Source organism: Pelmatolapia mariae, linkage group LG10_11 (assembly GCF_036321145.2).
Source record: "Pelmatolapia mariae isolate MD_Pm_ZW linkage group LG10_11, Pm_UMD_F_2, whole genome shotgun sequence".
NCBI classification, from domain to species: domain Eukaryota; kingdom Metazoa; phylum Chordata; class Actinopteri; order Cichliformes; family Cichlidae; genus Pelmatolapia; species Pelmatolapia mariae.
In genome coordinates, this window is record NC_086236.1 from 23,452,645 (window position 1) to 23,475,985 (window position 23,341).

The 23,341-nt window shown below is 40.7% G+C and overlaps 1 protein-coding gene across 3 annotated transcripts in view; it reads right to left on the reverse strand.

The window, feature by feature from the left end:
• The window catches only part of LOC134635779 (cell adhesion molecule DSCAML1-like), a 52,035-nt gene extending 30,124 nt beyond the window's left edge, over positions 1–21,911 (reverse strand). Inside the window, exons 1-3 of one of the 3 annotated variants that reach the window (XM_063485324.1) lie at positions 21,674–21,911; positions 10,597–10,917; positions 8,071–8,217 (exon numbers count right to left, since the gene is read on the reverse strand). In XM_063485324.1, the coding sequence (XP_063341394.1) occupies positions 8,071–8,217; positions 10,597–10,917; positions 21,674–21,896 (691 nt within the window). In that variant the 5' untranslated portion in view covers positions 21,897–21,911. Of the gene's footprint in view, positions 1–8,058; positions 8,218–10,596; positions 10,918–21,673 lie in introns of all 3 variants that reach the window. The other 2 variants (XM_063485322.1, XM_063485323.1) reach the window with 2 other exon arrangements.
• Positions 21,912–23,341: the final 1,430 nt, after the last annotated feature.

The window sequence follows — 23,341 nt, forward strand, 5'->3', positions numbered from 1 at the left end:
AATGCTCAAGAGTCCAAAGGCTGTCAGTCTTGTAACCCTATGACAGAGTCCAGCTTCACAGTAACGCTACACAAGACAAATGTGTACACAATAGAAGTACACTCACTCTTCTGGTGTCTGTCTTCATAGGTAGCATTTCAAATTAGCTCAAAATAGCTAGAACAGCCTGTGACTGCATATATCTGCCAAGGTGTGAAGATATGAAATTTCTCCCCCCACACCGTGCATGGATTAGTCCCTGCGTCCAGAAAGATATACAGATCTGGACTACGCTGTGATGCTATATATAGAAATAATAAGGAATATTATAAAAAATTCCTGGATCCAGATGCAGACACAGGCACTAAATCACCTACTTGGACTGATAAACCTGATTATGGATAAATTCATAAGTGCATACTGTACTCTATCTATCTATCTATCTATCTATCTATCTATCTATCTATCTATCTATCTATCTATCTGTCTATCTATCTATCTATCTATCTATCTATCTATCTATCTATCTATCTATCTATCTATCTATCTATCTATCTATCTATCTATCTATCTATCTATATATTCAATGTATGAATTTCCCCTGCAGCATAAAACATTGCATCTCATTGTCACTTTTTGCAGGATACCAACCCATTTACCTGCACAATGCTGAAAATTCATTGTGATGTCAGGCTGACTCTGGAAAATGGGGGCTGCTATTTGTTTCTTCCCTGTAGTATGTATATGCTCAGTTATTGACTGATGTCTTAACAGAGTTTCACTTCATAGTGATCAAACCACTCACCTACTGCAAAAATAATGAATTATTGAACATTTCCTGTGTGCATACTAATCTATAAGCAATACCTGAGGAACAACAACACCTCTTCCTCAGAGAGGCGTTTCTGTCACATTAAAACCTCAGAGGAGCGTTTCACTATGACCCACGCTACAATCAGTCGGGGTCTGTGATGTTGATCTGGCCTTTGTGCGTGTTTGGATAGCTAATAGTGAAGCGGATCAATAGGTCTGATTGAGAGGTCATGTAGGAACATGGCACTTTGATGACCACCGGGGATCCCATTCAGTCCCTCATCATGCCTCCTCATGTGACTGTGAACGATAAACCACATTCACAGAAACATGAGGAAAAGAACCTCTCACTCACACAGAGAGACTCACAAAAGTAGAAAATTGATACCAGAATTTTGAGTGTATGTAAACATATATTTTTACTACAATCCCACACATCAAATATGATAAAATTTCAGGATAAAACAGTGGGGCAACACTGTAAAGCTATAAGTTTTTGCGTTGTAGAAAGCCAGGATTAGAGAACAAATCACTGCCTTTAATAATGAAAGCAACACAGAAATGAAGAAAGAAAGGGAAACCAAACTTCTAGTCTCTGCTGTGAGTGGTTGTGAAAATAAGCATTTCCTTAAATACAATTTCTTAGTAGATCCTGCTGTAATCTCCTCGCTCTAATCCTGCTTTCGCCTGCCTAAACAAAAGCGTGGAAGGAAGTAGGAAAAAAGGGGTAAAACCTCTTTGCTTCCAATCCTATTTCTTAACCCAATCCACGCCACATAAACCCTGAAACTCTTTTACTCTAAGCCTTGACACAAGCCTTCCTGCTTTCACTTTCCTTAATGACTGTGGATGTGGATGGAAATGCAGATTAACAGCTATCTCTTACAACGCCACTGGGGACCCTTTCTTTGCCTTGATATCACAAAAAGTGTCAATAATAATGGCAACGATAATAATACTGACTGATTGGAATGATTGCTCAGGATTGTGGATATGACCTGAAATCAATGAAGATAAACTACTTTTATTGATCTGCTTTCCTTCTCATATTAGCTTTTTGTCTTCAATTATAATGCGACAACTTTAGTAACTAAGCTACTAAGATTCTGTTTAGATGCCATTATTTGCTACTGCGTATCCATTGATATTTACTGAAAATTAAAAGTTTACAATTTTGGTACTTTGATTCTCCCACTATATCAACTACATTTGACCGATATGTCTCCATAATTCAATTACAATATAAGTTAAAAGCTGATTTCTGCATTTTAAGAGAAGTCACACTTGTTGGAAAAGTTCAAAACAGTAAGATTTGGCCTGGTTGGCTTTGTTTCATTTTATTGGTTTGCTTTATGTGACTTTTCACTAAAATTTTATTATCATCACAAAAAAAAAGAAAGCCAAAGGAGCAAAATAATCTTGGTAATTTGTCAATGAAGAAGAAACTTCCTAAACTCTCGCTTACTCTCTCCCTCAGTTTCTGTACTCTCACAGCCTGGCTTGAAGGGTTACATAGTGGCCAGGTTTCTGTCAGACTGATGTGCTCGCAGGGGCTTTCCTATCATTCCCTCTTACTCTGAGTGACACTGATACACTGATGCACTGTAAACATACACATGCTGCATGTGTGTGTCTATAGCTGTGTGTGAGCCTGTGTGTTTTTGATGGAGACAAGGAGGCGAAAAAGCAAACGAGAGCGACGGCCGAAGCGTCAGAGTGTGTGCATTTCTGCGTTAAGTGCACGTGAGCAGGCGAGTGTAATAGTGTGTAAATACTCAATAACAGCCGACACTTGTCAGCCCTCTGCTCTGTACACACAAAGCCTGTGGTTGGGCCATTGTTGAACTCCGCCTCTCCATGCCATCCCTCCAACCCCCCCATCCCCTCCCAAATGGGTTTCTCAAGCAGAGATAATTATGTCTATTGTGCCCCTTGCAGCACGCGCTCACACTCACGCACACACACACATACACATTCACTGGTTTGTGCTAATTAACACACCCACCCACGTGCCTGCTCAACCTAACTGAGTAAAAGATGGCTGCCAGCACCCCATCTGTTCCTGTCCGGCTCTCAGTCGCTCTCACTGGGGCAAATACAAGAGGGGCAAAAATATCTACAGAAAGTGAAAGACCAACTGACAGAGGTGAACAAACCACAAGCAAGTGAAAATACATACATTTCCACCCTGTCATGTTGATTGTTATGTCTCGGGAAAACAGTTTTTCCAGCACCTCATTGCTGAGTTTTGGTCATACTGCCATACGTTTGCAGGTGTATGCTCATGGTGGAGGCTTCATCTGCATGATTTAGTCCCCCATTAACCCCTTCCCTATTGCCTGCTGTGTACCACATGGGACAGAGGCAGGGGTAGATGAGGGAGAGGTGAGAGAGGGATGATGTGAGACCCAAGGGTTGGGGGGGTTATGTTCCAAGAGCCCTGGGGATGCCACGTATTCCCCATCCTCCTCTATCACACAACGATCTGATGTACTCAGACGGCCCGAGCACAACAACAGGCGAGGCGTCACAAAGCAGAGCAAACCACAGCCTTAATGTATCCCAAGTTAATGTTTAATGAGTACGCCATATTCAGGCTGGTACATGCAAAATCTGAAAATGGCTTTATTGTGTTACTTTTGAAGGGCACGTGTGTCTGTGTGTGCAGAGAGGCTTGTTCAGTTGTACTTACTAGAAGCAAGTGTGTGTGTCAAAGTGTGTTTACAAGCGTCTGCCGTGTCCCAGACAAGTGTATCCATTAATGTATTCCTGCTCTGAGTACACAAGCACAGATTTACAGACATGGTGTCCTAACACACTGCTGCTCTCCATGACGTCCCTCTGCCTTTGTCACCTCTCTCCTGCACCTGTGTGAAGCCTTATGACACTAACTTTCTAATTACACAGAGGGAAAACTGTATAACCATCTATATACATATAACAGTATTGTTATATAATGGTATTCCCTATGTGTGTGTTTATTTTTATTTTTTTTCACCGTTTTGTATACTTAGTTTTTTATTTTTATTTTTGTCCTACAGAAATGATAACAAGCATATTTCAGAGAAAAAATAAAATTAATTGATCTGTTTTATAAATAATCTGCATATTAATTGACAAAGTGGACTGGAGTGTGCTTCTCAGCATCATTAGACTCCCATGTGTATTTGAATCACCTTATCCTACAAACCAGTTAATTCAGCTGCAATGTTTTAGCTGTTTGCGTAGATGTATGTGTATGTGTAGCTGTGTACTATTGAGTCTATGTAACCTCCTGGTGTCCAGCAGGCACCCGAGGGGGCCGAGGATTGATTTGTAATGTAGCCTGTAAGTGACCTCGCCACCTGGTGACTCCTGTTAGAATCCAATTTTACATTAGCGCCTGATACTGAGCACACACTGGCAGGTTATGACAGGTTACAGTACAAAATGTGCCTGACTTATTTTGTTAAAATATGAGAGGGGGTAGAACAAGATAGAATGAGAGTTTGGAGTGTGACTGAATGAGAGCAGACAATATTGCTCTGTGTAGGACAGGAGTTTATTAATCTGGTTTTCTAATCTTATATATACACTGTAATTCTATTTTGTGCTTTTCAGCCTGAGGTTTTAAGGAAATGTTTATCAAATTACTGTGCAAATACATAAACAAGACCAAACAGTGTTGCAGGTGGATTAGATGGGGCATGGTTGGGCATCTTCTGTGGACCACCATGTGGCTACAGCCATCTGCTGGTCCAGTCTCTATTCATCGGACCCACTCATTAGCTTTCTGCTGATTAGACCGACGGCCTCGATCCGCAAGCTGAACCCTCTCTGTGTCCCACTGTTGTCTTTATTCCCGTCCACAAACCCTCCATCTCTCTGTCTCTGCTCCAGCTCGCCTCCTTCAGATCACTGCTCAGATTAGCAGACCTCAATTGTCTCATGGGGGTCACAAACACGCGTGGGCACACACACAGACACGCACGCACACAAAGCTTAACTACAAGGATAGTATGGGACAGGGAAGCGAGAGGGAAATAGGTCAGTCTGCCTGCACCCCTCCCCTCTTAACCACCCCCCCCCCCCCCCCCCCCCCTGTCCTGGCTGGATGGGAAAGTGGGACAGGCAAGGGGACAAACACACACACACACACACACACACACACACACACACACACACACATACATAATCATGCACACATATAATCACACACACACACACACACACACACACACACACACACACACACACACACACACACACACACACACACACAAAATGCTCCAGAAGGGAAACGTGTGTTTGACAAAATAGAACCTGTTGTGGTTCAAAGGGCATGGCTGCGTTGTGTTATGTCATCAACTCAACCTTCACACCAATATGTGACTGTGCTACTGATCAGAGTCTACACATAGCAATGCCTCTGTACAAAGCGCAGATATGAAGTGCAGATAAATTACTTAAACTCTTTTTTTTAATTCATTGTAGGGCTGTCATGATATCAGATTTGCACATCACAGCAACACTGTTGCCATATATATATAAAAAAAAAACATATTAGCAATAATGCTATCAGTCAGATTCGTCTATGACTTGGTTCAGTTTGTGTTGTCTGATCCACTAATGTAAAGAAAACAGGCCTGTCTATTCATGTATGTACTCATGTTGTATGTACTGTGCTTTTGTTTTGAGACAGGGACAAATGACGAGGAGGAGGTACAGGAAGGAACTGTGATCAGATTCATTGTTGGTTCGGTGGTGCCACAAATGTTGCTTTGAAGGTGGGGAACATCAGTGAATCACTACGCCTAAAATACCTCAATTTACATTTAAAAAAGATAAAGTCATAAATAAGCACTGAGCAATGAGCTGAAATGCATTTCTGAAAATGAGAAAAAGCAACAGTTTTTCTTTTTCTTTTGTGACAGTTAGCCAAAGCCCACCAGATGACAATACATAGGACTGAATGATTGAATGCTTTGACTTGGTGCTTGCAGACCATTTCCATCAGACAATGCCCTCTCTCATCAGTAACAGATAACAGAGTATTTGCTCTCAGAGATACATTTAAGTGGGTCTGATCAGAATAAAGATTAGTACTAATCAGATGTTTGAATATTATTTGTTGACAGTCGTATTATTGTGTTACTAAGTGGAAAAACCTACAGGATTTTTATCTGTCCCCTGCTTCTCATTACCCTAAATTGTAACAAGCAGAAAAGGAAAATGGTGCAATGAATGAGTCTGACTATGTGTGTCTTTGCACAGTGGCTTTATTTACTCAAATTTCACCATCATCTCCTGCTGTGACAGGTAGTCACCTACTCACGTGCACATCGGGAGCTTTCTATCATAAAATCTATTTTAACTTTCACATCTTCATTATATCTATCCAGACAGTCCTTTGCTGGACAAGCAGGGAAAAAGCATCACTCTTTAGTGTTTGAAATGATCTAGTGAGGAGTAGGAGATCAGTATGAATACACTGGACTGTTTATATAACCACATGTATCAGCTGTATGTGGACATTTACTGTATGTGTCCATGAGTATGTTTGCATATTGTGCACCCATGTGAGAGTGCAATAACAATATTCAGATTATGAGCTGTTGTGCAGACTATGTTGATTGGCTGTGAGGATGACGAGGTCACTTTGCTGATTGGAGGGTCAAGGTTGAATGCAACCACGCTGCCAGTGTTTGCCCTGTTTGTGTGTGCTGCTATTGTAGTGAAACGAATGCTGAGTTCAGTGAGCAGCTCATCATGTTCAGCATCTGATCCTCACACTCACTGCTCATCAACTGACCTATATACCCCTAATTACACACTGGAGCCTCATGACAGTACAGAAACACCCCATACATAGAAATCACAAATATAGACACAGAGGGCTGGCATACCCAAAGCAGATCTACTATATTTATGTTCAGGAATCATCAGAAGTCACATGTAAACCAAGCGTGACGTCAACAACTCTTAATCTTAAGAGCTGAACTGAGGAAAGGGAAAATTGAGCACAAATATGAAAGCATGCGAGTAGAACATTTATGTCTGGCTGGCTGATGTGTGTATAATATGAGCATTCATGAGAATTTTCATGAATTTAGCTAAGTAAAAAGCAGTAAAGTATTTTTCCCTACACACTGTAAGTGTTAATAGTGAATGCCAAAATAAAAGTATGGCAAGAAATACAAAAAGTGGTTGATTTGGTCACAGCCCTGAAAAATGTGGCCCATTAAAGCAGTCACATTGGTAACTGAGGACAAAAAAAATAACTCTAAATACACAAAAATGCTTCAGTATTATAAAAAAAATACTGTACCCTGAAATGTCTGAAAATGACAAATTACTGCAACCTTGGTGCATGTACATGTGTGACACAGAGTCTGTGTGCTTTGCATACATATAATATAAAACGCCATCTGCCAGGACCTGAGGCCGTTCTTGCCCTACTACCCTCCTTGCTACTCTTCCTTTGGTTTGCTCTTCTTTTCCATCTCTCCTCCCTCTGCCCTTTATTGTTATTGCAAGGGGTTTTACATGCAGAAAATAATTAAGCCCACATCTCAAACAAAATCATGAGAAAAATGTACCTACAAAAAAGCTGGAAAAACACATAAAGACAGATCTCAACATTTATCTTTTCTCACACACACACACACACACACACACACACACACACACACACACACACACACACACACACACACACACACACGCTCACATACACTAATGAGGTTAATGAAGATGAATGCAGGGGCACAGTCCTATTGACATCCTGTATCTCTAATTGTGGCCCTGTTCTTCAAGGACATAGTGGCAAGACAAGCAGGGAGTGGACCAAAATAGATCTGATGAGGAGAAAGTGTGGAACGGTCGTGTGACGTGGAAAGAGATGTCTGTCTTTCATTTTCTTTGGTGTCAAACACAATTAAAGGCACTAGTTGACATTAGCTTGAGATAATTAAATGTGATGTGGAAAGCAGGGCTAGCAGAGTTGGAAAGATGGAACTGTCCAAAGAAAGAAGGTGGCAGACGAAAGAGGGTGAGGGTGGAGATATGTTCAGGAAGGAAGGAGAAGGAGGAGGAGGAGGACCGGATCAGTGATCCAGAACAGTGAACAGACAGAAGACACGAGTTAAGAATTCGGTCAAACACAGAGCACAGTGGCACATCAACCGCTCTCACACACAAACAGAGACACATAAAAGATAAAGACAACCCTGGATCCAACAGTCAACAATCAATGTGACTTCCCCATCTCGCTCCAAATTCACTCACTTAATGTCCTACCTGGGACAATGGAAACAGTGTCTCTTTCCCAGGATACAACACTGACGTACTCCTGCACAGCAGCGGGGATGAGGCACTTGAACACAGCTACGTTGCCCCGCATTGAGCGTTGGTCCGCCACTCGCACGGTGTAGGGCTCCCTGAAAACTACACAAACACAAACACAATATTACATACAACACACTGCATGAAGAAAGGATTAAATCTTTTAAATGGGGTTTTCTACCAAGGAATAAAGACTTCCCTATTTTTTATGAACATTAAAAGAGATGAAATTGAAAGATGATGATTATCTACATAAAATATCCCAGAAGTGTTCCATTTAGAAGATGTGTCGACAGAGTATGAGCGCCATCAACATGGTCGTATTACCCCTCTTGCCAAGGCAAAAACAACAATCAGCACCGTGTTTACATCATCAAAAACAACACATTAACACTCCAGAGCAAAACGCCCTTTCATCAATTACCACAGCACTCCGCATGTATTCACTGGAAATTACTGAACTACTCCTGTCTATTGTTTGAACTCTTCTAATCCTGCCTCTGCTTTTGGCACAAATGGCACAAGCCACCATTAGGCAGGATAATCATGGAAATCATTTTCTAGCTCGGGGATGACATCATAATAAAACACTGATGTTTTTGCTCAGAACTTCCCAAGTATACAACAGACTGAGCTGCACTGAAGGGTTAATGGTGCTTTGGTTTATTCAGGTTCATGCAATATTTTACACTCTGTTGAATGAGCAGGAGCTCATTAGCGAAATCACATGAAAGCTAGCACGTATCTGAAGGTTGCTAAGAAACTGGTTTGGAATCCCTTTCCTGGTAACAGACATGATGACAGCATGCATACATTCCTGCCGCAAGAAGAAAACACTTGCCAAAATTTACATCTTCTTTAAATAAATAAATTAAATAAACCCGTTCTGTTGAGTTCTTTTAAAACAGTATAATGAAACGCTTCTGTTGTGAATTTCTTTACACTTTGCTGTAAGCCACGAGGCAGTAACACTGAATTAAATTTGACTCCTGTCAATAGCTGCTCAGTGGCAGTGCAAGCGCAAAACTGTGGCCATAAAATCCCAAACAAAACACCCACATCCTGTCTGACTGTATAACCTGTGCACCAAGGCTTGACTGAAGCCATTGGCTGCAGGATGTTTGGTTCATGCTAATCCCTCGGCTCCTGAGGCCTGGCTTTTGGGTCATGTGGGAATGAAGGCAGCAAGCGGCTGGCATACAGCTCAGGGTCCTGGCTCAAATCCTCAACTTGGCACTAGTATTAGTATTAGAATGAATATGAGTATTAGTTTAGGTCGGTGTTGGGAGGCAGAATATGAAAACAGATGTTGATGGCAGGCGGGAAGGGGGAGGGACTCACTGGCCTGAATGAATGATGGGAAAGGGGGAGGGCAGGGCGATAGATGTAGTGTAAGTGTATGTATCTGCTGATGTTGACGTATCTGTTTACCGGGTAATTTTCCTCTTCGTGTTTCTCTTCTCGTTGTAGAGCTGGAGCTTCCCAAAACCCCTGATGTACTATTTTACTTTAGATGAGGTCTCGCCTATTAAAGCCTCACATGCGCTAATCAATGGAAAGCACCAATTAGGTTTGTTAATGAGAGATAATTAAAGAAGTGTGCTGTGGCTAAATTTAGTCTGGCACAAGAGGACAGTTTGAAGAACGAGGGAGCAGGGAGGAGAAGGAGGACAGAAATGGGAATATGATGGCAACAGAGGCAGCTTCCGGTCAAAATTCACAAAAATAGACTGTAGAGAGTCTAGTGGTGTATACTTTGTGTGTATCCTTTACTATAAGTGAAACAACAACAATACACAACAGAGCATAAAACTTAGCATAAACCTAAATTTTAGTACTCTACACTTAAGTACACACTTTTCTTTTTTATGCAGTGAATTGCTTTTCACACCCTGCAAAGCATTTAAAGGCACTTGTTTGAGAAAAATTCAAGTGGCTGTCAAGCTCCTGTTTCTTCTGTTGTGCTGACCTTTGATAAATGGAAAGACTGCCAACGAGGATGAGCCAGTTAGCTCATATAACCTTTTGTCACAGTTTTCCTCCTTACCGGATGTGGTTATATCACACAGTAGAGCTGCTACTTCACTCTAAGTACTGTAAGGATTGTGTTTTGAATTTCTTTCTACCAGATGGTGCCACGCCATAGATGAAGGGGTTATGTTGGTGTAAAGTGCAGTGGTTCATCAGCAGCTCAGTCAAATAGGTGTGAGCAAAGGCCAAGGCCTGATGTAGTACGTGATGCAGATGTTCTCTCTGTAGACTGTGTTCTAGGTCAATCTGTGTTCAGGTCGAGACAGGCTATTTCAGGGCAGGTGATTCTGTGTGTGGGTTGGGCTTTTTGCAGCTGCCAATCACATCTGCTCTAGTTTATGCTTCAGCAACAGTCTCTTCTTGCTGTGTTTCGCTTTGACCTTTCGCTCCATAACCCCACTTTTCTGTACCCTAGGGTTTATTCCCTTCCTGGCTGTCCATTCAACTCACCAGCTTTGATGCGAATGTTGGGGCTGCGGATCTTGCCGGCCTGGTTTTCCGCGGTGCAGAAGTAGTCATTGTCGTGGATGTAGCTGTTGTAGGCAGAGGGCGAAAAGGGGTACAGTTGCAGCGTGCCATTGGCGTGCACATGCCGGATGTGGGGCACGTCGTAGATGTCGTCGCCGGTGGCCAGGTACCAGCGCAGTATGGCACTGGGGGTGCCCCCTGCTGGACAGGGCAGGGACACCCCCACCGAGCTTGAGTAGGTTACCCTTTGCAGGGAGGCATTCACAAAGTACAGCCTGGTAGAGCCCACATCCTCACTGTGTACTGCAGGGGCAAACATACAACACATCATCACTTAACAGGCAGAGTTGGAAGTAAAGAGTCAATAACAAGCACCTGTTACACGCTGAAAACACACAATAGTGTCAAAATAAACTTATCAGATTTCAGCAACACTGATTTAAAGCATTAAGCACCACAGTAAAGTGAAAATGTTGGACAGACAGGGAATGTCCTTCAAATCTGTGGCAAAATAATCATAACAAATGTGTGTCAAATGTCCAGCTGCAAACATCAGTCACATGATGCAGAAAGCAAGGGATTTGGGCCAAAGTCTGTGATGGTTTAGGTGGATCTGGGGGGTGGGAGAGGAGGAGTCTGTTACCTCCATACAGTTCATGTACAAACACATAAAGACAAACAGAAAGCAAGAGAAAGAGAGGGAGAGAGGAAGGGAGGAAGGGAGCATGTAGATAGGTTATGTGATTGGAATTTCTATGCCAGACGCAGAGATTTAAGTCTATTTAATCTCCTTACATATTTAACACACACACACACACACACACACACACACACACACACACACACACACACACACACACACACACAAACAAACAGGAATGGTATTCATTGGCACTCAGATTAAACACATACACCTCCAGCACTGAGAGGACAGTGAAAAAAAGGAATGAGGCAGGCCCGTCTCAAATTTGAGGTCAGTATAGGAAAGATTAGAAGAAAAAATGGAAGGGAGACACTGCACAGATGTGGATGTTAATTCTAAATTATGTCATCTAATACAAACTGTCCACCAAATGGTCACCCTTGTACAGCTATACTCAGAACAGAAAGTCTTTAAAACATCACCAAAGGTGCTAAACGATACTAAAATATCAAGGATTTCGATCAAAACAGGTTAAACTTAGCCCTGATATCTAATACTGCTTTTAAAGACTGAATTTAATCAGTAAAACTGATCAAAATGAATAACTTTCTCATTGTTATAATCACATTCACTGATTCAAATAAATGTATGTATGTATTTATTTAGGTGAGATCACTGACTTTTATGGGATTCTCTTTTTTTCTTTCATATTTATTCGTAATTTAATCTCTTCCATATATTTAATGCACTCATTCGTTGCATATCAATAGGCCCAAAATGTTTTCTGATGCAGTTACATAACAGATATGATGACAATCTGCAAAGCCTTTCGAGAAAATTGGCTTGGGGAAAAAAACACAACTGCTGAGCGTCTTGGAGCTCAAATGGATTGGAAAATATCTTTCTTTTTTTTAAGTAATTTAGCACAAAATTTCTGATGTGAATAAATAAAACAAAATCAGAGCTATAACAGTAAACCTCATATCCGGTGATATAAGCACAGGACTTGCAACTAAGAGTTATTCCATTTACTTTTGTCACTATTTTATTGATCACTTTGGTCAACAAAATCTTACAATGGGAAAAAACTTGTCACAATTTCAAATCGCATTTTTTAACAGTCCTCAAAACCCATGAAAAGAAAAGCAGGCATTAAATACTTAGAGGTGTCAGTGAGGGAATATTTGACATTTCTGCTTGTTTGGGTTTTTTTTTTTTTTTTTTTTACCTCATTTTTGCCTTTTTTTGTAATTTTTGCTGGATTAATCACAAAAAAATGTTCATCCTATTAGGCTGCTTATTAGCCATCTCATTGTTTCAGCTTTAAGAACCGGAAAACGACACAAGGATAATGGTACTGACTCCTCTCCTCTCCTGATCTTGATCACCTGAGTGTGTTTTTGACATCAAATGCACTTTACTGTATAAAAGTTTATAGGAAGATGATAACAAACAACAATGATCACAGCCAACAATCTTCAGATGTTTTAATACACAAAATATTTCATTATTTGCCATCGTTAATGATCTAATTATAATGGTAATTGTTTTGTATCAACTAAATAGAAGTCTTACTGTGACATCATTTTTTAATAATAATAATGCAACCGTCCTATAAGCCTAATAAAACCCAGAGTGGTTCTAAGTTTTTTCATATTGTTGCAGTGATTTTCAACTTATCAAACTTATCTTATAATCAAAGACATGATATAAACTTATCACATTAAATCTTGAGTGAAAAAAATCTGCATGTGATCATACAATGCATTTTTTTAGTTGGGAACATCCAACCTTTCGAGATTTTGGGCATGTAGTCAGTGAAGGGTGGCTTCAAGCTATGGGTGATGTTTACGGTCAAACATTAACGAGTGAAGTCTGGCAGAAAAAATCAACACCATCAACAGTATCATCATGGTAGGACTAAGCTCAATGTACCAGATCGAAGAAAAATGTAGCTATCTTATCCATTTAGTGGGGTTAGTCAATAATTCCAGCTTCCTTTTAAAGAAGTGCCACTGTCCCTGATGTAGGGATTGATAAATCTGGGCAGCATGTTACAGATGGTATATGAAAATGTGTCTGGCAGTCCAGTGGTGGGCTGCAAAAACCAGGTCAGACTCCCTCCCCTCTGCAGATTACTGGTAATGGCCCCTGAGCATAAAGCCCATATTAAAGATTGCAATATCTATAATCTCCCAATGGGGGGACAGCACTAAAGTACTAGAGTGAGGGGGTCACCCTGAGCTTGGGGGGCTGGGCATCAGGAGAACCTCTCATACAGTAGATTATATGGCCTGGGGGCGTTGGCACCAGGCGGGGCTTGGGAGCACTGGGACTGATGGAGTGGGAAGTGGAATACGAGGGGATCAGAGTAAAGTCCTTCCACTCCTGAACTGGTCAAAGCCAGGCAAACTGCACGTGCACTCAGCTGACATAAACAGACATGCAAACACATAAATACATTCACATACACATCCCAAAGTAGCTCTCAGTGCTCAGTCACACTGGGGGGTGGAGGAAGCGGGTTGCCATGGTGGTGCTGGCACTTGAAAGCTGTGACTGAATATAAAAAAACAAAAAACAATGCAACAGTCTACCCTAACAACAATGACCCACTGAACAATCTAAATTTAGAAACTGCAAACAACCAAATCCCATAGTCTGTCACACTTTTCCAAATATGAACAGCTGCTGAAGTGAGCAAATATGTTTAAATGGAAAAGATTCCAAACTAAGCACAGCCACACATTACAGCTCGGTTAAAAAAAAAGTGTTTTACTCACTGACATACCAGAAACTGCTATTTTGTTAAGTGTGTGAGGGAGAGCATTATCATCCCTCTCCACCAGGTGCACTCCAAAGCTGAACTGGCACTGGTTTGTGCCAGACTGGCAGAGTTTCCACTCAATTTAAAACTGACAGATGAAATGTTACTTATGACCTGTACCAGTATACAAGGCTTGTGTAGCAAGCATCAAAATGCCAACAACACTGTAAACACACGAGTTTATGCATAGCTTGTAATGGCTATTCCCAGGTGACAAATGCTATGATGCAGAAGGTGAAGATTAACCTTGGCCAAATGCAGACAGTCCACACTAAACTATTCAACATGTTCATAAAGACAAACTTAACTGAAACTGGTGCAGTGCAAACTAATTATATAGCGTTAATATTGTGTGCGGTGATATGATATTAATACAGGGACAACAAATGTTGATATTTTATTAAACAAATGAAAATACTTTCCAACACTGGAGCATAACGGCTCAGTCAGACAAGTAAAAACAGGACAGGACAGCAACCTCCTTACATCTACAGTGTAAATGCCAGAATTAAGTTGTGGTGACTAAGTGATTGCCCAGAGCTTGTCTTGGTCTGGCAAGCTGACTTGGTATCAGTCTCTGGTTATATTCATATAAAAACAGTTGTAACATTTAAATATCAATTTCTGTCTACGTAGACAGCAACAGTTATGTGATTTTTTTGACGATCCATCAGTTAATTGCTATATTATCAGAAATAGATTGAATATGATTGTCAACTTGACAATCAATCACAGACTGATATCAGACTCAGTCTTACTGCAACATTTATACTAAAGTTCATCAATCAATCAATCAATCAATCAATAATGAATAACTGAAGTGACACAACTTACATCACCCATAGCTTGAAACGGATATTAGAATAGAATAGAATAGAATAGAATAGAATAGAATAGAATAATCCTTTGATTGTCCCACAAGGGGAAATTTGGTTGTAACAGCAGCAAGAAAAACACATATACAAACAAACAGGACACAGGACACAGAAAGGAAAACATACTGTTTTTTTACATACTTACATCAAGGACAATAGTTACCAAAAACAGAGTACTGTACAGTAGGGCTGGGCCATACCATACCTTTCACGGTAATACCGGTATAATGTTGGGCAACGATAAGAAAATGAAATATCGCGATAGATTATGGGTAAAACGCGCATGCGCAGTGCCTTTGTTTTCATACGCACATGGCGGAAAAAGCATGGCGGCGACGCAGAATGAGAAGGGCGAAAGCGGAACGCTGAATGAAACAGATGAACCAGAATTGGTTTGTAAAAATGCTGCAACTTCAGTGGTGTGGAACTGGTTTAACTTACGTCCGTCAGATACACAACAAAGCACTATTTTTGCTAGAGCATGTTAGCGGGCCGTCGTTATTACCGTGTTTTTTGGAAAATACGGCACACTTAAAATCTTTGATTTTTCTGAAAATCGACAGTGCCCCTTATAATCTGGTGTGGCTTATGTATGAATACTAGTTGTGTTTACTGACCTCGAAACGATTTTATGTGGTACACAGCGCTCGAAAATCTGTCAAATGTTTTAGTACGACTTTGCTAAGCTATGAACCCGCACCGCTTGATGGATTGTTGGAGCATTACGGTTACCGTAGGCAGGAGCCTCGCGGAGTGATATGTACTGTGCTTCAACATAATATTACCGTATTGTGTGTGTGTATAACCTCTTTTTAAGTTTTGTGGATGTTATACATGGTTATGCTGAGCATATGTCGGCCAATTTCCACTGGAAATGCCTTTTGGTTAAACTGTCAGCAAGGAATTTGCATTTGCACTGTTAAATTTTTATATAACTTTTATGCAGATAAAAAACAGCTGATTGTTTAAGTGAAAATACATTGATGTTGTTTTTTGAAAGTTGTGGAGTTGTAAAGTATTTTGTCTAGTGTCAATTATATCGTCAGTTATATCGTTATCGCAAATTTTCAAATGTATACCATGATAAATATTTTTGGTCATATCGTCCTGCTCTACTGTACAGTAATTAAAATTAAATAAAATTAAATACAGATAAGAGGCAAACCCAGGTTGTAGTGTGAATCGGTTGATAAAATAGTGCAAGTTACACTGCTGATGTAAACATCTATGTTTGTTGGGAGCAGTTTTGATTGTAAATTGGATACTGACAAAGTTTAACTTTGAGAACATAATTTGGAGCTGAAAAAGATTTTAAAAAATCTCAGTATATGCTATTGCAATACTCATCACAAATTGTTAAAAATCGCATTAATGTCATATTTTGAGTAACGTATTTAGATAATATCACATCATGGGGTGTCTGGTGATTCCCACCTCTAAATGCCCATTGTGCTTACTCCAAATTAGAGGACAAAAAAACAGTTGTTGAATAAAACCTCATTTGATCACATATTCATATCATAGAGTTCCACCAAGTGCCATTAAAGAAAAAAGCATATTTTCTGAGGGTTCAATGTGAGGGTTTCAAATGTTTATTTGCCCAAATAAACCCCCAAACACCAAACATCTTCTTCCTACGGGGCATGTCAGAACATGTTCTCAACCATGTTCTGACACACGAACTGCAAAACTGTTTGCCAAATTGCCATCCCACCCCTATTTTTATTCCCCCCCCAAAAAAAGTTGAGATAAACTTAAAGTTCAGCACAAATGCAGGAGAAAACTGTTGTTTATTTCTCATGATATTTAGTTTCTAAATCTGCTTTGCTCTGACCTCTGTAAACACTTTCCCGCTGACTTTATGGGCATCGGTGATCATATTGAAAAGAAAATAATAAAATTGTAAATCTTGGTCATACTGTGTTTCAAGATGGAGGATTATCTGTAGTATGAGTTTCTTCTTCACAGTTAGACCCGCCCTTTGTCACATTTGTTTCTTTGCAACTGATTTTTGCCTTTTTTAGGAGCCATTTTTCTGCAAAATCACTGTATCGTGATATCATTGTTATTGTGGGCGCTGTACCATGAAATCATGAGTTGTGATTTCCAACCATAATAAGAATTTAAGTCTAGCAGTATGTCTACAGACATTACCCTAATAGCAGTATTGACCAAAGCTGTGGGGTTTCAGTGTTGTTGCTGCTGTAGTTCAACTGCACCCAGGAGGCTTCATCAAGCTCGTTCAGACACAGCACCAGAGAGCAAAGCAGCCCTCACTGGAAGGTGTTGGAGCACCGAAGGCACCGCTGGAGCTAAAGCTTAGGCTGTCAGAGTCACAGCCACTATTTTATACATCCTGCCAGAGAGTCACGCATGAATATGTATGTCGAGGAGGCAGAAGTCATAACCTATGCAAGGTTTCATCATGCATAATGCAGCTGATCTACGCCTCTCCAGGACGGGATGGGAGTATGCACAGGAGTGCATGCACACACAAGCACACACGCACACACACATCTGACGTTCATAACTATATTGTAATGAAGGAGGAAAAGAAACTCTTAAAGTCCCATTCAGATGTGCCTGCAACCAACCATCAACATATTACATCCACAGGTTGCTTCTCTTCCTCCCCCTCTTTTTTCACCCATCTCCATCTTCCCATTCCTTCCCAGTGCTACAATAATTTTCACAGCATTTTCATCTTTCATTAACTGGTATGGCACGTGCAGTAAAGGTCAAAAGCAGGATTTACATTTGCCATGGCATATGTCAAAACCCCTCTCCCGTCCTCTCCTCCAGTTCTTGCTATTTTGGAAACAGGTTCACTTCCAAGCAGACTGTGGCTACTACACCGACTACACTCCTTGCCTGCCACCTCTCCATCACTCATCCTGTTTTTGCAACAGAAAGTTGTGAGTTGTGTTTTGATAAGGGGGCAAAGGGAGTGCAAGTGTGTGTGGAAACACAAAGCGGCACAGGATGCACTGGAAGAAGACACACTGGCACAAGAGGTGTGAATTGAATATTGGTGAGATACGGGGGGATAAAGATAGGTGTAAGCTTAAAGATAATTCTCAAGGGTCTGGCATAAGTAGGTGGTTGGTGGGTGGAGAAGTGTGTGTGTGTGTGTGGGGGGGGGGTTGTTGAGGTTACATCTAATCAACGAAGGGGTATCGCTGTTCCCCACCCACTGTCTTTCTGTACTCCCTGTCCCCAACAATATGCTCCCCACTGCACCCACCCCCACCACCAACCCCCCCGGAGTGTGCTGTGTCAGTAAAAAAAAAAAAGTGTGCTACTTCAGCAGTCCCCTGGGACCTGCTCCCCCTCACATCAAAGCAGCCAGTTTCTCTCTTAATGTGAATATCAAATCTGTGGATCACAAGTCCCAGCACAGTCTGCATAAACTGCCCCTCCCCCAACCTTTAATTCTGCCTAGTGATGAGGGAGAAGAGAGGGAGGGGAGTTACTGCGAGAGGAAGCGATGGAGGGAGGGAGAGACGGAGAGAGAGAGAGATGGAGGTAGAGAGAGGGAGATCCAACAAAAACAACTACTTGCTTCAGAGATTTGACATTTGCTGAACACTCCCTCCTTCTAAAAATGTGCAGCGCCGGCATCCAATAAAATTTGGAGGAGGTCTGGATCTGTTTGGCACTGTGTTTGGTGCTGTTACACAGAGTTCTTGTTGGAAACAAAAAAACAAAAAAAACCAAAAACTAATTTCTTACTGTAATTGGTATTTGTTTGCACCCTTTTTCTCCTGTTTTAATTGATGACTTCTTATTTATAAACTTATTTGCATGTATAATAGATTTCAGGGCGAATGGGAGAGCAGGATGACAGTGACAGAGCTGTGACGTCCTGTTGGTGAGCTGGGAAGTGCAATAAGCCCCTTTTTTTGCTGCTGAACACCAGCACAGTTTCCCCACCATTTGGCAATGAATTTGACTGGAGAAATGTTTTCTTTGTTAAATCGTCAATGATACGTGGCATTTGTGTTGTTAAATAAAGTCTGATGAGTTATCACTAAACTATTGTATTTTTAGTTTTTAAAAATATTTTTCCTAGAAATTTCTATATTCATATTTCAGCTGTGAAACATTTCATTTAGTTTGAAATAAATAAGTCAGAATTTGGGTATTTTTACTGTTCAAAAGGGCAAAGTCACTCGGAAAGCTCTTCACTTTTCCTTTAACCTCTTTAAGTTTTAATTTTACATTCTTAAATGTGAAATTAAATAATGCCAGGCTTGATCTGGTTAAAAAAGGGCAAATAAAATGGAGGCCTGGGTCCTTCCTGAGTGATGATTGGCACCCCTGTGGACCACACATCTCTGTCATTGAGTGGTGCATAAAGCTCAGATTGCAGCTTTAATTGTGTAGCCCTGCAAAGAAGCACAGGGAATTGGGCTGGGAAGGGAAAAGGGGGGATTTTTTCACATTTCTATTGGCAAGGGGGATGAGCAATGGAGAGCGCAGGGAGCAGGTTCACCTTAGCGCTTTACACACCTCCAATTAAAATCTGGGATATATCATTCACATGCTATACATAAAATTTGCCATTTTATTTAATTAATTAGATTTCATATTAAAATTCAAAACAGGCCTACAGTAGGCCTTACACATGAAACTTGATTTTATAACCTGCTAATTAATCCCCAGTTACACTGAATACGGTCTGTGGCTATAATTCATTAGCAGCAAAATGAAAATACCTAATTTCACTTTAAAACCACCAGTTAGCGCTATAAATAAATCCTCGTTTAATTGTAAATAATGCTAATTGTAATGTATGTATATGCTATTCTTTGAAGATTTATTACTTAACCTACCTACGTCCTGCCTGTCTCCTAAACCCTCTGACATGATTTAGTACCCTTTAAAAACATTATTCGTGTATAAATTGTGTCGTAAAGAACCTTATATTTAAAACAAATAAGTGAAATAACTTCGAGTTTCAGGAAAATTCAAAACACAAGCTAACAACCAAACCAAGAGGGACGTCCCAGTCACTTTCCCTCCTCCACGCGCCCGCCAACACAAACACACAAACAAGAACCCGGGGCGCACGCGCTGGCACACGCGCGAACACTACCGCGGGGTCCAGGTGCGCTATTAGCGAGGAACATGACCGGGCAAGTCTATAATCTACACCCACGCCCCTGGAGTTTCTCATTTGGTGAAATAAATTTGCGCATATATTAATACGATTCCACAGAAGCCAGCGAGGCAATGAAGTGACAGCTTTCAAACTGAATAATTTATTTGTATGAATAATCAAAATTAAATCTGAATAAAAATCATGTAGCGCATATAGCTAAGTCATATTATTGGATAACTAAAAAAAACCCCTCAATAAATTAATTAGTTAATTTAAAAAAATAGAAAGACAGAAAATATCACAACTTAAAAATGGCAAATGGACCTAATGGCCTACTTGAGATCGTTTGCACTGAGAACGGCCATATTATTTCTTCCTGTCAATCCACCGTATCCCGGACTTTCTGCTAAATAAATTTACAGCTTCTCAGGGCCAGTGCTAATAAGGAAAAACAATGTTTAAACAAGTCTCTAAATAGATAGGCTACACAAAGGCCTATAAAATGCTCTCATCTAGAGATGGTGTTGAATTTTGGTATTTTGGACGCAGATTTGTTCGGGATTATTATAATGCACTGCAATAGCAGAAGATCAACTTTGCAACAGGGTCAGGGATTTGCTGCATATACTGAAGAAGAAAGAAAAAAAACCCCGAATCTATTTAAACAAATGCAACTCCGTTTTTTAACATTTTCAGACAGAATTAAACAAAAAGGGGAATTTTCAAAAGGACCAAATAAATTAAATAAGGGGGAACAAAATCTGAATACACTTAATTATGGCCTTTATGTGGGTGGAGACCTATTAAACTAATAAGGCCATTCTAGGAGAATGGGCCTTTTATTTGTCATCCATTTTAAAATGGGAACAATTTGTCATCACACAGGAAAATCAATTAATACCCTTTAAAATCTCGTCCTAAAAAAAAAAAATAAAAAAAAATGAGAGCATCTCTGTGGAAGCGAGCGCCCGCAGTCAAATACAGCCCATCAAAACAGCTGCAATTAGCAAATGCTACACAATGAAAGCGTCAAGATTTCAAAAATCACGCGCATCCAACCCCTTTCAAAAAAAAAAAAACTTTACAAGAGGGCAACATTTTGAGGGGAATGTGTTCGAAAATTGCCAATCAATTTATGTAATTGCAGGCCGCTCCATGTTTTCATTTCTGTCTCAACCCTCCCTCTATATTTGCACCTCATTCTCCCTATTCAGCCATTTTACATATTCATAACTGGAGTTGGTAATGCGAAAACAATCCGTGCTATCAGCACCATCTGCGAGATCAGGGTCCGCTGCATAAAACCACTACACATCCAGGTGAAAAAAAAGCACTTCACACCTTTACTTTCACACATTTTCTACTTACTCAGCGCGGAGGCTTTATGCATTTTTCATTTAAACGATCTTTTGTTTTTTCAACAAATTACTCATTACAAAATATTCGATGATGCACCAAAAAGCAAACGCCACAAATCATCCAAACCATCACATGCATCATAATCCTCTTCAGTACATTTCATCCAACTTAAAAAAAAAGAAAGAAGGAAGAACTCCAGCATTCAGTATGAAGGGTGTGAAATATCCCAAGCATTTCTTTTTTTCTCTTACCTTCTTGGAGAGAGTACAGCAGGAGTAAAGTTACAAGCCACATGCCATAAATAGCAGGTATATATTTCAGGAATATCTGGCAATCCTGGCAAGTGTGAGGCGCGTTTTTTTGGCCAGGCGGGTCTCCGTGCTGGACTGGCGACTGTGCTCCCCGGAGGTCTCTCCAGCCCTGCTGCCCCGCTAAGCATGGAGGGGAAACGAGAGGCGCCTCAGCCCCGCCCATGTCCCTCCTCTCCTCCCAAGACTACAGTGCATACAAATCCATCCTCCCTATACTGATCAAACACAGCGGAACGATGGATTGCAGCTAAGCCGATGGTTAGTTTTAGGCGAACAGTGTGTTTTATGGACCAGTTGTGTCCAAATTGTTACACTGTTTGAGCGGTGGAGCTGCGCACACAGATCTGTTGGCACCTTTGGAGAGCGCACCCACCTGTGCGCCCCTGGTGATCGCCTTTTCTTTGCGCAATGTGGAGCTACAAAAGCCGCCTAGAGAGTAGAAATCTGTCACTATGCTTTGCTTTCAGTTTAGGCTTTAATCACAGGGCCGAGACGCTGCAGATGTCAGTAAGCCACAACTGATTTCTTTTTCTTTGTCTTTCAGAGCCGTGCATATGCGTAGACATTTGCGCACAGAAATGCACTGCAGACTGAAAGAAAGGAGGAGGTAGTAGCAAGGTGTGGGGCATGACATGATAAAAGGTTTGAGCGAAGCCCTCACGGATTGTGATTAAGTTCCTACATCGCTGCTTCGCCCCTTTCACTCCGCTCCGTGTCGCGATGTGAAGTTCCACTGTTCACAGAAATGAATGGAGAGAGGCAAGTTGCAGGACACTCCCAGTTCATGGAATATTTAAAGTCACTGTGGATTCTGGCGGTGAATCTGAAAAGTGATCCTCTGCTTGGAGCTACACATCAGTGTGCATTCAAGAAGCCAACAGAAAGACCGACGATCTAAACTTATGAATAAACCCAAAAGAAAATTAACCGAATTCAGCGAAAGTCGGTGTAAAATGTGACTGAGTGACAAATTTACTTTGCATATTACAAAAAAAAAAATCTATTATCAAGTTTTTTTCGTTTTTGATTCTGGGTTTTTAAGGTAAACATTAAGACGCCCTTCACTATGAAGTGAATCAGATGATGTGATGTGACGATACTTTAATTTTGAGTTACAACTTGGAGGTCTTTGGAATTAAAGTTTTTTTTAATTGCTTTTTTGTTGTTGCGGCAAACAGTTGCTTAAAAGTGCTTGTAGTGAAACTACCCGACCAAATATTGTTTTTATATATATAAACAATAATAATAAATCGTCTCCTAAATGTTAGTAACAGTTTCCACATTCAAAAAAGGAGCAGTAGCATCCGAAACAGGAAACAGCCTATAATAGAAGTGGCACAAGTGCACCTATGCGTGTTTGACACTAAAGGGGTCAGAAGTCGCTCATTAAAACAGTCTGTGTCGAACCTGTTTTAACTTGGAGAGAAGTCTGTCAGCCGGTATCCTCTCCACCCCTCCCTGAGTCTGCAGAGGCTGCTGCGCTCTGATCTGACCCGAGGTTTGAGCTTTTAATTCCACATGCAGGTCACTACTGACATCTGCTGGTAGAACTAACATCAGACATGTAAACGGCTCATTTTGGCAAATCTCCTCACAGTGATTTACTAT